The sequence below is a fragment of the Echiichthys vipera genome (genome assembly GCF_963691815.1).
Source record: "Echiichthys vipera genome assembly, chromosome: 9".
In the NCBI taxonomy this organism is placed as follows: Eukaryota; Metazoa; Chordata; class Actinopteri; order Perciformes; family Trachinidae; genus Echiichthys; species Echiichthys vipera.
The window spans coordinates 19,798,270-19,820,124 of record NC_139834.1 but is presented as its reverse complement, the minus strand read 5'-3'; the positions used below and the strand labels follow the sequence as shown (position 1 = coordinate 19,820,124).

At 41.0% G+C, this 21,855-nt stretch overlaps 1 protein-coding gene across 4 annotated transcripts in view; it reads right to left on the bottom strand.

Annotated features, from left to right (window-relative positions):
- The window catches only part of clstn1 (calsyntenin 1), a 38,405-nt gene extending 36,206 nt beyond the window's left edge, over positions 1–2,199 (bottom strand). For all 4 annotated transcript variants that reach the window (XM_083919790.1, XM_083919792.1, XM_083919791.1 and 1 more), the window contains exon 1: positions 1,951–2,199. In XM_083919790.1, coding sequence (XP_083775916.1) covers positions 1,951–2,032 — 82 coding nt within the window. In that variant the 5' untranslated portion in view covers positions 2,033–2,199. The remainder of the gene's footprint in view (positions 1–1,950) is intronic.
- Positions 2,200–21,855: the final 19,656 nt, after the last annotated feature.

Here is a 21,855-nt window from a genome sequence, read left to right as displayed (position 1 = left end):
ATGATGTGGCGCGACACAGGCGACATGAAATGTAGTCATTGTCATTACGCTTTTTTCCAGAGCCTTTCACTGAACAATCTTACAATAAACGGTCAAACTCTTAACATGAAAAGTTACAATTTAATTCCTCAAACATCATGTGTGTAATCCAGGACAGATAATGCCTTGGGACCGAAAATAACTGTTGCATTTCAATAGAAACCAATGTAAATTTTTCCAGGGCTGAGGTCCCATGGTGTCTAGTGGAGGCCCTATATGCTTCCTCATCTACCGGAAGGTGACTGGTAATTACAAAGAAACAACAACAACAACGTTCAACGCTTAAATTAAATTAAATTAAAAAAACACCAAGCCATTAAAACACAAAGCTGGACTGCAGGTGACAAGGGGTGGCACACAAAATAAGCGAGTGACCTTTGGCAAATAAAAGATAAGCTCTGATGGTGGTTTCAGAGGTCTCCTGTGCTGATAAGAGCAGGGAAGTCAGCAGGTGCACTCTACAAACACACACTTGGCTACAACATCAAAAGCCACACTCACACTCTACAAGGACTAAACTGCTACAGGCCCTTGTTTCCTTTTGATTGATGAAAAAAGAAATTAAGTTACTGCTTTACAAATGGCAGCCTCCCAGTGCTGCGCATTCTCAGCTGCTTGACATGGCAACAGGAAAAGATGTGACTGCATTAGAAGATCCTGTGCAGAAATTTATGGGTATCTATACCCCTTTCATGGTCTGTTCACAGAGAATAAAACAGGGTATAACATTCAAAGAAAAACAACACACACTTCCAGCGATAGTGACTGCCCGGGCATGCTGATAAGGCCACAAGTGACTCATGCACCTGCCTTTACACACCCTGAAACAAGAAGCTCACACTGGGGAGTCAAAGGATTGGGTTTAACGTGAAAACACAGTCTATAAATCCATGCAGTGAGGGTGTTCATGTCTGAGCAGAGGGAGGTGGACCGCCCTGCAGCAAATAAAGGCATGTCTCCCCTCAGTGTGTGTGATGGTGTCCATCGGTGACATTGCAAATAAAAGAGCGCAGTTGCACTTTCAGTTCTTATACCTGGACATGAGTAGAAGCATAAACCGACCTACTGATGGCTTTTTTTTTATTACTTAAGCCTGTGATCACAACACATAAATTATTAAATCCACCGACAGAACAGAGGCTTGTGAAGAGGATCTGCAATGCGTAGCCAACCCAGCTCCGTCCTGGTGCGACCACAACGTTGCCAACCCAGGCATTAGGCCTACTAATGGAAGAATAAACCGATATGGTTTAATAACACTGAATCTAAAAAAAAAAAAATAAAAAAAAAATAGGGTAAATAAACATATCTTAGCTTGCTATAATCAGATGCACTCAAATATATGTAAGTAGGCTACAGGGAGGATCAGACACAAGCAAGTTTTAAAAAATAATCTTACAAACTCTGCAGAGGGTGTTGTTTTAAATCTTGTATATGTTTTGTTAAGAAGCGAGTAGAAGAAAGCAGTGACCAAAAATAGACTCAATGCAGATATCAGAAGGGGGTCGTTTCATGGCCTTGATTATTATCTCCAAAGTAGCTTACTCCGGGGGTTTTACACTTTAGTATACAATAATACACATGGATAATAACTGTGGTTAGAATATAATGTGTAATTAGTGGTTTATTAAAGGTTAAAATTGATGCAGTATCGCGGGATGCACTTGCTGCCTCCGCGGTGCTTGGTTACATCCATCCGCTGCGTCTCCAGAGCGGACCATCCCTGAACAGGTTAGTGAACATCCCTCAGGACCGCACAGCCCAGCTAACGTTTGTTTTAACCCTCCGCGCCCGAGAACAACCACAGAAGCTGGGACATTTGACTTTCAAACACAATTTGTTTGTTTTTACCAAAAACACAATGAAACCTATCTGACACGGACAGGCGTATATACACCCCAGCGTAGTTACCTTTAGCTGCCTCCACCGCACATAATAGTCCGAGGACCAGTCCGACAGCGGATGCATATTGTGTATTCCCTCGGAACCGCATCCCGACTTCGAGTTCAACAGCTGTAAAGTAATAAATAAAAAAACGTCTTCTTCCCTTGTATGTCAGGAGGAATGTTTGTCCAACAATAAAAAATAAAAATCCAGAAGATGAGTCGTCGGTTACCACGGTAGCTCTAAGATGGCCGTCGTCGCCGCCGCCGCTCTGCTCTCCCCTTCAATCACAGCTTCTCTCGCAGTTTTGCAGCCTGCTGCGTTCAGGGACTGTCGGATATTTGTAGGACGCGTTCCGAGCACACTCAATAATACAGTCTTTTTTCGTAATGCGTTCCCCGTGATGCTATCAGGTTTTTGGATGATATCTCACCACTGAATCATCACAATATAAACACAGAAGAAGGCATGTTTAGGAAGTTTATTTAATTAGCAACCAGAATGTAGGAAATGAGGAGTTCACCTGCAAAAAGCCCAAATGGAAGAGAGTTACACCTTTGATTGTATAATACTGTATAACTGACGAGAACTGTATAATTCATCTCCCCCGGTCAGCTAAGGAACAGTGGAGACACTGTATCCTGAGAAAATGTCACTTTGTCACTTTATATCATCACTACATCACTTTATTTAGTTGTACTGTAACTTACTTCAGTAAGAAATGCTGCTACACTTCACTGTGCTTTACTGTAACTTACTTCAGTACGAAATGCTGCTACATTTTTAACACTGTTATCACTTATCGCTCCTCATCACTCATTTAGTTTGTACTTATCTTATTTCAACTTGCTGCTAAACTGCACGCTGCGTATTGTTGTATATTGTATAAACCTACGCTTAACCACAATGTCTGTTGCACTCTGTCACACTTAGTTAGTTAATTGTTTGATTTATCTTACTTTAGCTTTATTTTGATTTGATTATGTTAGCTTATTGTCACTCTGATCCTTTCCCACCTTTGTATTGAAACTGTAAATAAAGCTTCTTGAATCTTGAATCTTGAATTAGAGATTTCTTGTTTCAAACGTTTATTGTGTGTCAGCTGGTTTTTGCTTATCTGATTTTGAAGTTTGTGGGTGGGATATGCAAAACTAAAGCACAATATCAATTGGTACTGTTCCCTGATTGTGAGGCCCAGCCTTAAAGGTTGAATACGTAGAATCTTTATTAAAAACTATATTTAAAAAAATGAATTAAACACCCACGGGGCGTTTTGAGGAGTACAGAATGAAAGTATTGCTTTTCCATAAAAAATGTATTTAGTCTGAATTATTTTTCTTTTTTTAATGTGCGGGTTTGACAATAACTTTCTTAGACTTAGACTTAGTATTCTTTTTATTGATCATTTGGGCTGACTCCCACAAGGAAATTGAGATTCCAGCAGCTTACAAAAGACACAGAGGTATAAACTGCTGGAATTATTTTTTGTTGTTGCGACTACGATCTTGAGACACTAGATGGCACTGTTCTGCTCATTCTCCATATTCAAGTGTCTCATGTCAAATAGGTTTAAAAATCACAATTATAGTTTTATTGTTAAAATGTATCATATTTTAAAGTTGCCACACAGCATACCTAGGGCTAGGTTGTATGTAAGACGTGAAATTGTGGGTTATTCAGGGCTCAGCAAGTTCATTTTTGTCTCCCAGCAGGTTAATCCAACAATGCATGGGAGGTCAGTTTTGTCTCAACCCCAATATAATATCAAATTACAACAGCTGCCAAAATATAATACAACTTTTACTTTACTTTTGGAGATTGTATGTTTCAAAACATGTCCCAGTTTAATTAGCAAACTAATCAGCATACTAAAAAATTGATAGTAGTCATTTAACCTGTAGAATTAAAATGTCACAGTATTTACGAGCAATCAAACAAAATGTTTGACATGTTCTTTCTGCAGGTGTCTGCTGAAAGACGTGAGGAAATGAACATCTGTCTTTTCATTTTTGCAGCAATGACACACAGCACACAGTCCAACTTCTTTACAAACAAATTCTTTGAGGCAACTGGAGAAGAAAATTCTACACACACTCACCACTAAATGTTTCGGATTGGTTCAGAAAACGTAATACATAATATTCTGTCATACACAATTTGCTAATACATCATTAGCATTTTCCATTTAACCACATCCTACACAACAATTGTGTTTATGACAGGTGCATACATTACAAAAGCATTCACTTTCACAAAATAAATATGTACATAAACACCCTTTGAACTAAACAAAATTGGTGGAATACCAGGGACAGTTATATAAATAAATCCAGGACTTTATCCTTACATCCCTGCCAAAGTCTGATAGGCTGTATTTAAATATAGAAGGATGTTGCCATTAAACCAAACCAGTCTGCAGCTTATCAAGAACCTGACCATACAAAGAAAAGTACATCTCATCCTGTATCTTTCCAGCCCTGGCCATTTTGAATCAGACGCAACAACTAAAGTGCTTAGAACACCGAAGCTTAAGAGGAGAACCTGAAGGCAGCATTTGTCCAACGATGGCCAGTGACGTCAATACTGTTATTGTTGGAGCGCATGCAGCTAGTTTAGCACAGCCTAAGACCGAAGGCGGGGGATCAGATGCCTTCTGGTGCTACAAAGGGGTCTGTGAGGAAACATGCACCCAGTGATCATAATGTGAAGTGCACGCCTGAGTTAAACACAACACTTAACAGATGGAGCTCAGGGGCCAACAAGGACCCTTTAAGGTCTATGTTGTTCTACCTGTGCTTTTAAATAGTTATAAACCAGAAATGAGGCGTTTAAGGTACCAGTCCCCTCAGTTATCTCAAAGGGTTGGACAGATGCTCAGGGTGGAGAGTAGATTAATGCTGGCGGAGCGGGGACCCATACATACAGCATGCTGCCTCAGGCCCTGGCTGGATTATTCAGGCATGGATATTAGGCTACAACAACATGACACTACCAGAATGTGACCAACTAAAATATGTAAAAATGATTATGTGCCTTTGAAGCCAAAAAAAAAAGTTATTTAATCCTTTGGCAATGCTTTAATTTCGCCTAGAGTTTATTCCGCAGAAAGACTTTCAGAAAAATCGGCCACAGTGAAAGAGACTTGTACGACATTCAAGTAAAGGGAGCATTGCTCGTGTATGAGTGAACCACCACCCTCCTACTGCAGTATACAGCAACACAACAACCCGTGCATGGTAAAGTGAGAATAACAAGGCCTGGTTTTGCAAATGTGGGTGGGGGCTGCTATCTAATCAACACCCTCAGATATGGATAGCACCCCTGAGGAGAGGGGGTTGCAATGCAGTCAGAGAACTACGACATTTGCATCCGTTTTTTTGCATAATTCTGAGCAACCTTGATATGTCTGCTCCTCATGCAAATCCGGACACGTGTGACTTTCATTTTGTTTTTCCAAGAAATCAAAGAGGCTCTGGTGAAAAGGTCACCAGTCAATGATGGAAAGTCTTTTGGTGAGTTTTTTGATAGGAAATGAACACCAGACCAAATTGTCTGGCTTACATCGTCTTACACAAGCTTTACTTTGTGTGTCACTGCAATGTTGTAGCCTATATCCTCCCTAATGCAACTTTGAAAAACCGCCAACCCATACGCACACATGTAAAGATGTTACAAGAATAAAGGCCAACCGTCAGGCCGCAGAGCAGCCTCAATAGTTGCAATTATCATGGAGAAACAGCAGAGAATGGACATAGCTGTGTGAGGCCACAATTAAGTGATGGGTCTATAAACAAGGACAGTCTATGAGCATCAGGGCAGCAGCAAAGCAGAGCACACAAAGCCTGTTTGTTTCCAGTTTGGCAACACATGAATTGGCCAAGAGAAAGTGGAAGCACCCCCCCTCCCTCGCAAATGTCCAGCACTCTGGGGAAGAGAGTGACCATTATCATTCCTCTGGGGGACAATGACAGGCAATAGGAGGGCTTGGTGGATAGGTGTGAAACATCAATGAATGGTCAGAAAGGTGTTATTTCCTCCAGACCGTCTCACTCGCTGCTGTGACTCTTATTGGTTTGCCTGGTATACAGCTATAGAAGTTAATAATTGTTTTCTCACCATCTAAGAAGCTGTCCTCCTCCACACTCACTTTGTTACTACACATTGAATGGCACACATTAAAGGCTCGGTTCACCCCCAAATTACGTAGTTTTTTATTTAGCCACTGAGTTACTCAGGTTTGTGTGCAGGATATGAGGTATCTGTCTGTGATATTTTTACCCCCTCCTTGATACAATAGAGCTGAATTGGATTTTGTTGATGGTCATCACAGAAGTTATTGTCAACTTTAAAAAAAAAAAAAAAAAAACTTGTGTGATGTGAAACAATGCCCCAGTTACTCTGGATAGTAAACAGACCTTGCAGTGCACCATTTTCAAGTCAATTAAAAAGGAAAATGTTCAATTTTCTTCTTTTCCTTGTCTCTCACTATAGTAAATTGGCTTTTGGACGGTTGGTCGGACAAAACAAGACATTTGATGACATCGCTCTAGGAAATTGTGATTTTTCTTTCCTTCTTTCTTTGTATTTTCTCTGATGTTTTATAGACCAAAAAACAAATCAAGAAAAGAATCCCTGTAAAATAAGTCTGCAGACACTACTACATTTTCATTCTAAAACGTTATTTAAAAATGAAAACAATCCCCGTCAAAACAAGCATTGTGGCACTGTAATCTCCATACATACATACCAAATGAATGCATATAACATGGCCATTCACATGCACTACGCATGCACATTAACAGGAAGCAGATTGTCTAACATTACGCTGTGCTTGAAAATAATGGATAAGTTGAAGTTAGACATTTTTGTTGCAGTCTTTGTGTAAAATATTCTTGTTCTTCACCCATCGAAGGTTTGTTTTCCTCCATTGTTTGCCGCAGCATGATATAAACATCGTCAGCGTGGCTATTCAATCTCCGCGTATACACCGGAGAATGAGTGGCTGTATTCACATATGGGCTCACTGTCCTAGGGAGCTGGGAGGTTTAACTCTGTTTGATGCCCGGTCCAACTGAATCGGACATGGTTTGCCGTGCATGTGGTAAAGGGACTGTAGACTGGGAGTTTTTGCACGGTAAATATGTTGATACAGACAAAGGATGAAATCACAAAAAGGTATGTCAGCCTAGCAAACCGATAAGACTGACTGATGTGGGTGTCTGCATCATCATTTACAAAGGTCTCAGTTTCTGTTCGTCCGGACTAAAGTGCAACCCTGGAGTTTCCAAACTAAAATGGGGTCAACAACATTTCCAAACATCTCCATTTTAAGGGCTCGGAAACGTCGGGTCAGTGTGAACAGTAGGCTTAAACGTAGCAAGAGTTATGTGTTTTAAAATGAAAACATATTGTGGATGAAGCCTCAGTCCTCCAGTCACATGTAGTAAGGGCAAGCCCCACCATAGTGACTTCCTGTTTGATCCAATAGGAAGTGCCAAAAATTGCAGTTTGCAGAGTGGCCACTAGGGGCAGGTTTCATAATAGAGCAATTTCTCATTGACCCCCGTGTTAAATAGGCTGTTTTCACAGCATAATTAAACCTGTTTAAGGCCTGGTAGAAAAAAAACATTCTGTCTGTATGTTTAAGTCATATCTTCATGACAACACTAAGGGCGGGAATTTTTTTGTAACAGGCTAGTTTTTGTTTTTTTGGAGGTTAAAGTTTATGAATTATTAGGGGCACAGCTTCTTGAGTGACAGATAGCCTCTGGCCCTCACTTTGACTCTGAGGTATATGTCAGCCAGATGGGCGTATCTCCCTCCCCCCAAAGTCACATACAGTAAAAGAGGAAATGAGGCAGAGTCAAAGTTTGACAAGACGGCGACTCCTGTAGGCGAGGACGATTGGATTAATTGGAGAGAACGGACCCCGACGGGTATGCTACATCCATTTTTTATACAGTCTATGAGTCAAACAGATAACTTACAACGTAACCTTCTACAACGGTTCATGTGATATCTTATGAAAAGCACAATTTTTCATTCAAGAAATTAGTGACAAATACCCCACACACAAGATAGATACGATAGAGTAATACAAGTTATGTATTATTCATATTAACAGCACTGTTTCACAGCATCGTTTTGCTCCTCTGTGCGGCATAAATAAGAACTTGACTGGCCATCCATCTCAGAGGCTGAACTCACTTCTCAAACCCCCCGAACAAGGATTCAGGGATTAGATACACCACATTATAATGTGGTCGAAGGTCGTGAATGCCTCGCGGCTGCTCACATTATTCTAAGTCCTTCCATGTCGGTTCCCGTCCTTGTGTCTCAGTTATATATCCTGCCAGTATGGACAGAGGGTGGATACACTGGGGGTTGAACATATTCACCTTATAGGAATCACATTTTCTGAGACATCACTGTGGCCTGCAATCATGGTGGGTTGTTGGCAGCAGACGGAGCCCAGACGGACTTTGCTATCACACGTATGACTTTAATTTTGTTTTTCCAAGAGATCAAAGAGGCTCTGGTGAAAAGGTCACCAGTCCATGATGGAAAGTCGTTTGGTGAGTTTGTTGATAGGAAGTGAACAAGAGACCAAATTGTCTGGCTTGCATCGCCTTACACAAGCTTTACTTTGTGTGTCACTGCAATGTTGTAGCCTATATCCTCCCAAATAAAACTTTGAAAAAACGCCAACCCACACGCACACATGTAAAGATGCTACAAGAATAAAGGCCAACCGTCAGGCCGCAGAGCAGCCTCAATAGTTGCAATTATCATGGAGAAACAGCAGAGAATGGACATATTCACCGTATAGGAATCACATTTTCTGAGACATCACCGTGGCCTGCAATCATGGTGGGTGGTTGGCAGCAGACGGAGCATGAAAAAGACTTTGCTATCACAGGAATTAGTCGTGACCATTAAACGCCACCGCTTCTCAGTCTTCTATTTCCCGTCTCGTGTCTAGACTGCAGCTTGTGTCATTAGCTACTGCAGAGATTTCCTTTCCCTTCCCAGCGGATGCAGGGATTTCATTATCTGTTCCACTTTTCTTACAATTAGCACACATTTTTAGTGGCTCAGAAGGTAATTGCTTGGACTTTCTTATATGGGATTTTTATGCCATGGATGTGCACAGACCCAATCATTTGTTTACTGGTGTGTGGTTTGTTTGTTTGTTTTTTTTCACAAAATGAGCAGCATACTTTTGAAACTGTGCCCCAGTATTTAATTGGCCCAAGGGAAGAGCTCAGAAAAGTTATCAGAGGATTATGGCTCTGCAGACAATTTGCCTTCATTTTTTATTCACTCTCAGTTTCATTATCTGATAATCAAAGATATATCCTGTGAAAATCTGAATGTGTGTCGCCTCATGAATTTATAAGCCTCACTTTTTTTTCACAGTTTTTGTTGAAAGATTAATTTCGTATACAGAGAGACTTCCATCTTTTTTCTGCTTCAGTACGGATGTCTGCTTGACTTTGCTCATGAATACATTTTTAAAATCCTTGGCTGGGGGAAATTAAATCTCACTTTAGAAGTTCTGGATGTTATCAAGTTCTTTCACAGGATTTTTTTAAGCCTGTGGGCCTGTACTGTGTGTGCAGGAGTCTTGGAACAAATCACACAGGGAATTGAAGCCATGCACCTTGAAGCTGCCTCTGCTGTCTAACTCATTCTCTCCACAGGGAACATTTCAAACTTACCCTCTCTGACTGATTTCCTTCCACTTAAGTTGCTCTCATTTATCCTACAGCCCGGTCTGTCACTCGTGGTCATTTATTAACCACCGGCCCTTCATACATGAAAGACCATGAATGTCCTGAAAACGCTTTTAAAAAAAACTAATAATCTCGCCCTCAATCATCAGAAGCCTCATTGCAGTTCCTGTCAGTACAACATGGTTGTTGCAGCTCACCTCATGAGACGAGAAATCTATTTATTTCCCTGTTTGTTCTTTCATTTCCACAGTGATGCTATGCAGAATCCTGCTGGTCTATTTTGGATTATGAACAAAGAAGCTGTTGGAAGAAATGTTTTCTGATGTAGTCTGATGGCTGTGATCTATATTCCATATGCACTTTGTTATCAAGCCCTGTTTTTGATAAATGTACATCTTCCCCAAAGCCCTACTAATATACAACAGCAATAGTTATGACACTCTTTTGAAGTAGCCTCTGGATATTCTATGGTCCTCTTTATTGTCAATAGCCGTTTCAGCTGTCTACTGATTTAAGGCCGGGACAATCTAACACATGGTAGGAGTGAGTGGGAATCTGACAGATGGAGGCTTGATAACCTCACTGAATGCTCCAGTCATCTCTTCAGGGCTCAAGGACCCTGCAGATTAAGCTTTCAGTCGGCATCTTCAGCCACATCCATATTCATGAGAGCCCTATTTTAGTTTTATCACTGATATCAAATATGTTTGATTGCATTTGCATTCATTATGTACACCTGAAAATGAATATAATCAGCATTCATTAATGAAAACGTTTCTATTTGCCAACCACATGTGGTGGATTCCTCCAGATGGGCATCAGGTTGCTCAGAGGAGTGCGGATGCCATTGTTTTGATGTTCTTGTTTTAAGACAATGACCGTTGAGCCCTGCAGAAGGTCACCTCTGACATGCCATGTGGAGGGTTCATACTGTGGGTCACACTGGTGTCAGGCTCTCACCTCCTTGGCTTTATTGCCTCAGAGAGTTTAGGGAGGGGGCACTGACATGGCTGTCACAGCGAGTCCAATTATTCATCTGTGATAGGCAGGGACTGTCGGCTCCCCAGAGACTCCCATTTTGAACATTTAAAATTAAAGCCTCCAGGATGACAGCTGATGATTATAGACATGCTGGACATTGTAAAGTTGTTGCGTTCAAATGTAAATTGAGTGCCACGAAAAGTGTATAGATTCAATCAGGAGAGACGAATGAAGCAAAGACAATTGCTTATTATAACAAATGATATGGGATAATGAAATATTGACAGAAAGTCTCTGGTGCTTAGACTCAACAGAGAGATTTGTTATCGAGGGGCGTCTATCCTGAGCAGCAGGTAACAGTTTAACTGTATGAGAGACAAAATGTCTCCTTTTATATAATTAATAGTGTTATATACCATTCAGTTTAAAAGTTTAAAATTATAAAGAACACATGGACCATGATGGGTGGTGTCCATAAAGGGGTGCCTTAATTCATCTGTGGTACAGTCAGACAAAAACCACTGATGTGGGCGTCAGATCTCTCTGCAAATCTTTTCTTTTCATTGAATAAACCCTTGACATGCACAAAAAAGCTTACACATGTGTCCACCCACGCACCGGATAAAGATATTAACACAGTAGCAGACCCAAAACACATTGCCCACCCATTTTAACAACCCCCAAGTCTGTGATTAAAATCCGCGTCCCTGCATTTGTGTATGGGAAAAAAAAACCTGCTGTCCAGACAGCGGAAGTGAGCAGTCTGCTCCCTCATTACCATTGAAGGAGGTTCATATGGTGAGTGGGTGATATTAAAGTGGAGGAGGTTAAAAATGGCTCAGAGCCTGTGTGTACTCCATCGTTTCTGACCGTGTGTGTGGCCCACTTGGGAGCATTCTGACCCTAAACTTCTAAAAAAAAAAAAAATCTGGTGAACAAATCTTATCTGAGCAAAATGTAATACAGTACAAACCAGTATAAAACTGGGTTCCATTACTTAAAAATTAACTTAAGCTATTTATAGAAAATACTGCTTTTCCCAAATTTAAGACTTAAAAAGCAGAAGTATTCCTCTGCTCTGAGTTCATTTGGGTCTAATGATCAACATTTGCTCTCTTTTTCCTTAAAACAGTGTCTGATCACCTCTTGTGATATTAAGCTGGAGTTCGGCTAAAACTAAATTCTGTCCTGTGGGAGAGTTCACTCTCAGAAACACACTGGTGTTGCGACAATAAAGGAGTAAATCACACAGACGTATCAGGGTAACTGCCCATTACAGTCTTTCTATCCTGCTCCCTCGCTGCTCATAATTATGTTATTAGACTGCCATTAACCGAGATCAGTGATTATTAACTGAACAGGTCAGCACCGCACACAGGGAGCAATTGAAAACCGCGGTCAAACTCAGTTCACGATCCCCCCGTCACAAAAGTCAGCAAGCGGAAATTATTTTGAGCTTTGATAAATCATGACACATGATCCTCTGGCTTGTGGTTATTTGTAGAGGTCTTTAGCCCCTTTAAGAAAGGCTCTGGCTGAGCTTATCAGAATCAACACATCAGTGCTGCATGATTCTCAGGAAGGTGGAAAACTGCTCCTAATGCATCCATTAGGTTGATCATGTTCATTCATTAAAGATTTTGTCGAGGTGGCCTTTTCCTTAAGTCTGACTCTTGTCCAAGTTATACAGCTAGTGATGTACTTATTGATTACACTGGGTGTCTAAATGCGTCATGGAGTATTTGAGTGGCTGATTGAATTCTTTTGATAATTAAATAATGCACTAAGTGCACAAACAGCACAAAGAAAGAGAGGGGGCATACTCATTAAAAAGCAGAGTAGGCTTTCATGTTCAAGCCCTCTTTATAATATAACTTGTGTAATATCAATTACTAATATTACAGAGAAACCATATTTTTAAGGCCAGCTTAAAGATTCACTCTGATATGATCAACTAGACTTGGAGGAGGATTATTAAATTTTTCTGCAGCTAAATAAAGAAACATGTTTTCAAATATCAGACTACTAAAAAAAAAATTCAACTCGATGCCCTCTTGCTAGCCTTTTCTAGAGCTTTAAACTGTATCATAGGGTTTTTAATCAGTTTGCTGGCTCGGTAGCTGTAACCAGAGCAATTTTAGGACTACTCATGCAAGGAAATTGCTCCGCTGATGGAAACTGTCACGCTACTATTTTGGAGGTCAAGAAGAAAACTTTAAATTATGAAAAATAAAATTAGTTTTAATATTCTTGTGGAAAAGCTATGAGTGGCCTTAAATGATTAATCTGGTGTTGTTTTATATTCTTCTCAAACCCCTGTAAAGAACAAAAACCAACAATCAATTGATCCTTTTTTTCCTGCTGCCGCAAAAACTTGCTGGTGCACCAAATGTCACACAACTATACTCCAGTATACATACTATGCTTCACCAAATGTTTTTGACTCTCTTGAGGTTTCTGAGGCTGTTTCCACTTTCCTTATACTGTATACAGTTCATTGACTCTTCATGCGACCAATAGATAAAGATGGACTTACAGTGAAGCGCACTTTGTGAGGTCTCAAAGGTCTCTGTGTCGTGAGATCATGATTGGAGGGCGTGTGTGCGCGTGTGTGTGAGGTGATTTTCAAATGAGAAATAGCTGATACAGTAGGTCAACAAAGACACACTTGTTTCTGTGTGTTTGTATGTGTGTGTGGATGTTAAAACATATGCCAATCCCGCAGATAATCAGCTGGTTATAGATAAAGATGGACTTACAGTGAAGCTCACACTTTGTGAGGTCTCAAAGTAGGAAGAATTCATGGGACAAAAATATAGAATATCACCAGCCTTAAACAGTGAAAAGTAGTTCCCTAAATACATTGAAACGAATGGTTATATTCAACATGTGTATGTGGACGAAACATACAATAAACAATAAACAATACTGTTATAAAGATGCCTATAAATCAGTAGCTGAATGCTATAATATACCGCATGTGTCAACTGATGAAAGCACACTACAGTATGCATTATTCAGCAATTACAGCAGTGGCACATCAACTCGGAACTGATTCAGTAATACAGTATGTGTGCACTCATATAGCAGGATAGAAGTTTTGCATACATAAATCCCATGGTGCATCACTGCCGGCATCCCCTGTGAACTCACCTGATGAGGAAGCAGGAGGTTTTGACTGCTGCATGCTAATGGGGGATTAAGGTATTATTTAGTTGAAGGTCCTTCTCTCTCTCTCTCTCTCTCTCTCTCTCTCTCTCTCTTTTTCTCTCTCTCTCTCTCTCTGCGTCTACCTCTGCTTCTCTCTCTCTTTCCACATGACCTTTTAATTATTGATTTTTAACACGCTAGGCCTCATCTCTCCTCTCATCTCTTCTTCCCCTCAATCGCATTGTCGCTTCCTTTTTTTAATTTATCATTCTGGCCCTTTTTTCCTTCATCACAAAATCCCTCACAACAGCCGCACGCACACACGCAGATAGATTATGAACACACACACGTCCTTTCTCTCCCACATGCTCATCCCTCCTCTGTTTCTCCCTGACTTATCTCCATATTAAAATGCGTTGCTGCTGGCCACTAGCTGCAGTGTCAGCATGGGGTGGGGGGAATGGGGAAGGTAATTCATACCCGGCTGTCACCCAGGCTGGAGGTGAGTGAGCACACACCTCTTCCCTGAGGAGACAACCAGAAACGAGCCCAGCAGAGGAGCTCAGAGGCATCAATAATCCAGCACCTCTCCCCACACCAACGACAGCCTCACACAGTCTCATCAAGCACTGCACGCTCCTCATGCTACCATATTTGTACAGTTGGAGCCCAGATTGAGATGAATGGGTGACTCAAAGTGCGTCTGCCCTTGCGTAAGAGCAGTTATAGGTGTGAATGAATGATATAATTTGTAAAGACCTCATATCTCACTGTAGAGACCACCTTCTCGATGAGATTAGATTCCTGCTCAGGGTTGTCAGGTGTCAGAGGTTTGGGTCTATTTTCCATAGAGCACCAGCCCAGCCCAGCCCTGTGGGATACAACTGTAAATAGGCTGTCCCCCAGTGAGAGGGGCTCTGTTAGGAAACCTAGGAGTACACAAACACACAGAAAAAAACACTCCCAGTGACGAGTACATAAAACCACAGATAAATGCACATGTATGTACCCACAACCTCTTCGGGTACTAAGAAAAATAAGCTAGATTTTGGCTTTTTTTTTAAAGCTTGTTAATACCAACCTAAATCTGGAATTGGTGTTCCACCCTTAGAGGAGCCTACAACTGTAATTACAGATCCCAAAATTTGAAAATGTTTTTTACCATTTCAGTGAAAACATGCACACCTGTTAACACACAAAAGTAAATCATTAACCAATCAACAACTAGTCCTTAACATTTAATCCCTTACTTGAACCGTACCTACATTCTAACCACAACCCTAAAAAAGGATGTGTTGAGAGAGGAGGCTAAGTACAGTGTGCTCACTTTGTCAAATTCATACAAGAAAAACATACCAAATGCGTTCATGCCAAGTTATCGTTCAAAATAGGCATTTACGTACACCCACCCACCCAAAAATGGCTCCCAGCTCCATTTCTCCTCTCTGCATCACCCTCAGGATAATTCTGTCCAAGGTATTCTAAGAATCTGTCTCACGATAAGATAATCCAGGGACAGCTGCTCTCTAATTTTAAGTTTAGGGCCCGAGGATACGGGTGTCGTGGAGAGAGCTGAGAGCCAGCGGATGTTAATGTTCTTGAAAAAAATCTGACAGTTTCCATGTGCACAATCTCATTTCACTGATACACTATTCTCAAGGGTCCCGAGGAGGTCAGGACATGGTCTCAAGGCCGAGAGTGAACTCATGATTCATGTGAGAAGTTCATTTGTTGTTACCAAGGCAACGGCACCTGCAGACAGATGAAAACACGTGTGGTGACACTTCCGAACCACATCCCCTGTGAGAGCATGATTGGAGGGTGTGTGTGCGCGTGTGTGTGAGGTGATTGTCAAATGAGAAATAGCTGATACAGTAGGTCAACAAAGACACACTTGTTTCTGTGTGTTTGTATGTGTGTGTGGATGTTTAAACATATGCCAATCCCGCAGATAATCAGCTGGTTAAATCGTCATCAGTCACTAATATCTGCATCCCGATCTGATGATAACAGGTGCTGCTGGTTAGAGCTGCTGCTGTCAGTCATCAATTACACTATTGGATCCAGTTGGTTCATTATTGTGCAGCAGCATCAGCCTATTGATGCACTGAAATGCTTTGGCAGTGTTGAGTCTCCTCCATTCATGTCAATAAAGCTTTTGGGAATTAGTATTGACATATGCATTTGCAAATTCTTGCGTGGAGGTCATACTGTACAGGGCGTCACAATGAGCAGCTGCATCCCTGCATCAGTCCCCATGTTTAGGCTTTTAGGTCTTTAAACAAGAAAGTGTAGAGTGCTGCTCTGTAGGTGACCCTGACCTCTGGTGCCTGTGAAGGAGGGCGAACAGAAAGTGATGATGATATCAGCAAGAGCTCAAGAATAAAAGCAAAGTAGATGCAGCTGTGAGGATGTGGTTTTTCTAAATAATTTCCCCCTGGGATTATTAAAGTATTTCTGTTTCTGATTCTCTGATTCTGATTTAGAAACTGCCGCTGTTATGTGACACACCTACAGGAGGTTGTTAAAACACCTGTAAAATATAATGGAATAAAATGTATTCATGCAATAAATACAACCTTTGATAGCATGATAGCATGATAATGTGTAAATGACGTTGATAATTTGACAGAGAGCCACTTGGAAAGAGAGAACGCAGCAGCCATAGTGGCAGCGATGGTAGGCCTCCTACAGTATATCAGATGACATCACATTACATTATATTTATTGAGCTGATGCTTTTATCCAAAGCGACTTACAAAAAGTGCATTAAACCATGAAGAAACTACCCAAAAAGTCCAAGAATCATGCAAGTACACAGAAGTGATCAAACAGGCAAAATGGCTTCAAGAGCTCCATTTTACCTACTTTTTTTTAAAATAGAGTTTTAATGTTTCATGAACTAAGTTGCAGCCTGAGCAGGTGAGTTCAGACGTTCACCTCCCCTTCTGCTATCTCCACTTCCAAGACGATTGCGATTGGTTTAAAGAAATACAAACAAGCGAGAACGTTTCACTTGTCCCCTAACACCAGAATAATAACCTTTCCAGACCTTTCTCCTGCGCTGACACAGCAACCCTCATGCTACTGTCAGCTGGCTCTTTCGCTTCGTTAATGGATTTCTCTGGGGTTAATTACACGCCAGGATAGGAAAGAAGTGCTTGTTTGTGGTCTTGTGAGATACAAAAGATCTGACATACCGTAGCTACAGCACAAACACATCTCAATGTGATGTAGCAGATAATGTGGATTGTTCCAATAAATATGTTTTTTAGTTGTTTTTTTTAATTTTCTGTTGTGCTAATGAAGCTGAGGTAAAACCCCCTGAGACAGTCGTTGAACATAATCATGGTTTACATTTTGGCTAACTCCACTAATAACTCCTTCTTTCTCAATAAGTTTGACCCCTGGACTGAACAATTTCAGTAATGTTACGTCAGCAGTCAGCAGTCAGCAGTCTGCGTTTGCTCGGCTTCTACAGTGCGCCAACAGTCAGAGCAGGCGTTAGGTTCCTATAGGCTACCACCAGACCGTAGAGGTGGTATGATGGATGTCCACTCTGCCAACTCTGGCCGAGAATGCTGAGTCATTATAAGCATTCCCAGCATTCAGTGGGATGCTGCACCGGCTTCACTGCTCCAATTATTCATCTGGGGTCGAAGTCCACAAGAAGCTCAGTTGGAGTTTCAGTGGAACAGATACACTAAGCTTTATCATTCTCTTAAAATGTATTGAAGAGTTTGTGTTTTCGCCTTACAGACTCCATCATCTGCTGAAGAAAACAGAGTAATAAATACAGCTTTGAACTTTGGAGCTTGTCTGTTTCATTGATCAACGGCAGGGCTGCTGCTGGCTGTGCATCTTTCCATCCAGCCTCCTCAGGGAAGGGATTTTATCACATGCCTCCATTCTCCATTGGGTGAAATAAAAAAGGTTTGGAGAATTTTATCAGGTGGGTTTAATTTTAACTCACTCACTCAGAAGAAAATAAAGTTGGAAAACAAGAAATCTAAGAGAAAACTGTAGAAAAGGACAAAATTTAACCGAAATGACGCTTAATTCTTATTGAGCTTTGGGGTTTCAGACACCATTGCAGTTGGCTTTGGCACTTGTGTTATTGTTGTAGTTGGATCTTCTCTGAGCACTGTCTAAGTATAAGCTGTTCCTGCAGCAACAGCAGCCACTCAGGCTTATTTCAGTCAACATGATGCATACTTCTGGCCTGATGGCCCAACCAGAATGTGTCTGTTATGACAGCCAGTTACAGGCCTGTCTTGTTATTTGGAGGACTGAGAACGCACTTGTGCATATATTCATAAATAGTATTTGCATTTATAACATTTGGTGTGCTCATATTTGCACACAGAGTAAATTTGTGACGTCCAGAACACACGGATTGGTCTTCTCAGCACCTGTCAAATTATGCCATCAGAATGTTTACACACAAGAAGTTAAAGATGGAGAATAAAAAAACAACAACAAAAAAAAATAATTTGACACAAATTTTCTGCATGAATGTGCATTGGACTATATTTGGAGATTTTTAGATTAGCTGTAGTCAAGGTAATAGGAGTTTGACACATGCAATGACATCTCCATACATTTTGCCTTGTGACAGGAATTAAAATTAACATGTTTGGGGTTTTTAAACACGGGACAAAACATATTCTTTATCTCCTCATGATGCAGAAGTTTACTTTATCTTTGCATGCAATGTACAGCCCTGTATATCTTGTAAAGATACTTCCCTTTATCCTGTGATACAAGTGGGACTGAAATTTATAATTATGACTCTGGGATACTCAAAGCACAGGACAAGTCGGCCTTGTGCTCTGTAAACATGCCAGCTGGGCTGTTTTGTATCGGTATTTAAACTCTACAGAACCTGTCTGTCCTTGGGGGCACTCTTTAAGATGGGAGCCGTTTGTTCAGGTGTTTTGAAGGGGGCTTTCCTTGCAAGGAAATGATTTGGAATAAACTCACATGGAGAAGCCGATATTGTCAGTTCATCTTTCTTGTTTGACCCTTATTGACTAGTTTTTCCAAAACAGCCTACAGACGGATAATGTACAGGAAATCTCACTCAGTAAAAGCATCGGAGTGGGAATCCTGGAGGTGGACAGATATGTGGATCCTAAGAGTATATTGTGGAAATGAACTTCTGTCAAAGAAATATCAGAGTTAGGAAGAGCTCGAGCAGATGGCTGGAGTCAGTACTCCTTCAGCGGAGCAGCGTGCCATAACACTCAGGAGGGAACCAAAGCGGAAGCTGCAAAAGTCCTTGTTGCAAGAAATACAATCTCTCAGTGGCTGATGGATTTGACATGGGATGCATGCTTTTTAAATCACTGAGATATAGCCCAGGGGGTCCATGGGAGTCAACTCATGACCCCACAGCAGCTAAACCAACATAGGGCCGAGATTTAGAGCGAACATTTGCAGCAGTCTGGTGCAGAATTGAAAAAGTGCTTCTCATAACTAAGAGGGTTTCATGCCAATGCTGGGGGGACCAAAACTTGGGTGGCAAAATAAAAATGCTGCACCGTGGGCAGAAAATGCTTTCAGATGTAGGCATTAAAGGAGTTTCAAAGCACACTGTATCGCTAAAAATATGGAAGTGTATGTGTTTGAGAAAGATAGAAATGCAAGTGGTGAGAATTTATCACATGGTCAATCTAACCATCTAAAAATAAAGTTAGAATGTAAATTCTTCTTAAACTCCACTAACCTGCCAGGTTCAAACTTTACAAACAACCTTCACACAATTGTGCAACTGCGTCATCACAATTATTGGGCTTTTAAAAAAAAACTTCAGATGCTCAGATGACGGGACACCGTGATTTCTGGCGTCTCGTAGCACATTAACGTGTGTGTTGTTCACCCTTGTGACAGTGAATGATGCTTGTTTTTTACGGCACCCGAAGATACCAACACAACAGCAACAACAACAACTTCACTCATCTGGTGACAGACTTCTGCATAAATTCCTGTATATAACTGTCACACTGCACAAGCAAAAGGCAGATCATGGTCGCGTCAATAGGATCACAGAGAGAGAAGGTTACAAACAAACCGAGAAGAGGCTGAGCGTCTGAGAGAGAAGCTTGAGATGCTGCAAGTTCAAGCAACTGAGAGCAATTCTCATATATTAGTTATGAGCTGTAGCGTGGACCAGAGTGTATCTGCAGAGCTTTGGGAGGACTGTGGGACAGATTGTGCAGTGCTGCATTACTCCACAGTTTTTTTGCCATTTCTGCCAGCATGACTCCTCCTCTTATCTGACTTTTGCTTATTAAAGTTGAGTCATAAGGTAGGAGGGAGCGTCCCTTCCCTCGCTCCTTGAGCTGCTGCACGCTCGTTTTTTTTTGCTTTGAAGATGGAAGGTGGAGCTGATCACATTCATTTGGGCTGTAGAGTTATATCCTTCCTCTCAAATTTACAGGGTGGAATCAGGAGAGCTGTGTGGCTTCAAACTGTATTAAAGAAATAAAGGCCTCCCCTCCAATTATGTCAATTTTAAAGTTTGTGATAGAAATACTGAGGCCAGGAGCTCAAGACACAACAATGTGATGAGATACCAGGAATACAACCTCAGAATTATTTGGATTTCTTAACATTTCAACTATAGTGTCTGTAACATGAAGGTTCTTCGTTCATGTATTTCTGGGGTGCTCCTGTAGCTTAACACACACACACACACACACACACACACACACACACACACACACACACACACACACACACACACACACACACACACACACACACACAGATGCACGCTGTTGCATAACGTGATGTGATAGTGCTGGTGGCAGTTATCAGCTGGCTGGTGCTGTGCGCCAAGCTCTGGGTCTGATCTGTCTGACATCGGATAAACACACTGTTAAGGCTCACGTGTACAGTGAGAGGCAGCTTATGTGGCTGGGAGGCGAGATGTGTTGCCCTCACATGCTGCACGGTCTACATTTCAGCCAGCAGAAGCCAGTGTCATGACAGCTGGACATTATATAAAAAAGATAATTATAATGTTAAGAAGCTCAGCAGGTCTTTCAAAAATGAAGCAAAAAGTCATACCAGCAGTGGTCGAAGTAATTAAGTACATTTACTCAAGTACTTTACTTAAGTTCAATGTTGAGGTTTTTGTACTTTACTTGAGCAATTGCATTATATGCTACTTTATACTTTTACTCTACTACACTCATTTGGTAACTTTAGTTACTTTACAGATTCTGATTATTAATACAAAATATTAACAAATAAAATAACAAATACTGTTATAGATTAAGCCACACAGCAGCAAATAAATTAAAATTAGCCCCACCTTTATCAGCTGCAACATTAGACTGATGTTTGCGTTTATCTATCCATAATTATAATCCAATGGTTTATTATTCTGAAGTAATGAGTACTTTTACTTTTTGTACTTCAAGTACATTTTGATGCTTATACTTTTGTACTTTTACTTAAGTAACATTTTGAATGCAGGGCTTTTACTAGTAACAAAGTATTTCTACAGTGTGTTATTAGTAGTTTCACTTAAGTAAAAGCTCTGAGTACTTCTTCCACCACTGCATACCAGGATCCAACAGCAAGGGCTAGAGTTTGAATACTCAGCTGCAGCAATTTGTTCTGGTGAGAAACAGAAGTTTGGATGTCAGTAAATGACAGCTACAGTGTAATGTGCTGCATGTATACAGACAAATGTGCCAGCTGGCATGTTATTCCCAGAGCTCGCTCCTTCTAAATCGCAGGATTTTATGCATCTGTGAAAGAAGGCACAGAAACAGTGAACAGATGTTCATCATTAGCACAGGAGAAATATGGAGCCCCATGTCCCCAACTTGATGACCAGACAGCACTCAATTTAAACATCTGCCTCAACACCTGTCAGGAAAATGTATGGGGCTGTGGGTGGTTAGCTGACAAGGTAAACGGTAGCATTTTTTATAGGACAAGATGATTTACAGTAGTTTCCACTAAGAAGCCCCTGCTGTTACTGTCAGTCTTTGTGCAGCTGAGAGGTAGGGACTGTAGTCTATAGGTCTAAAGTAATGTGCATGAGAAG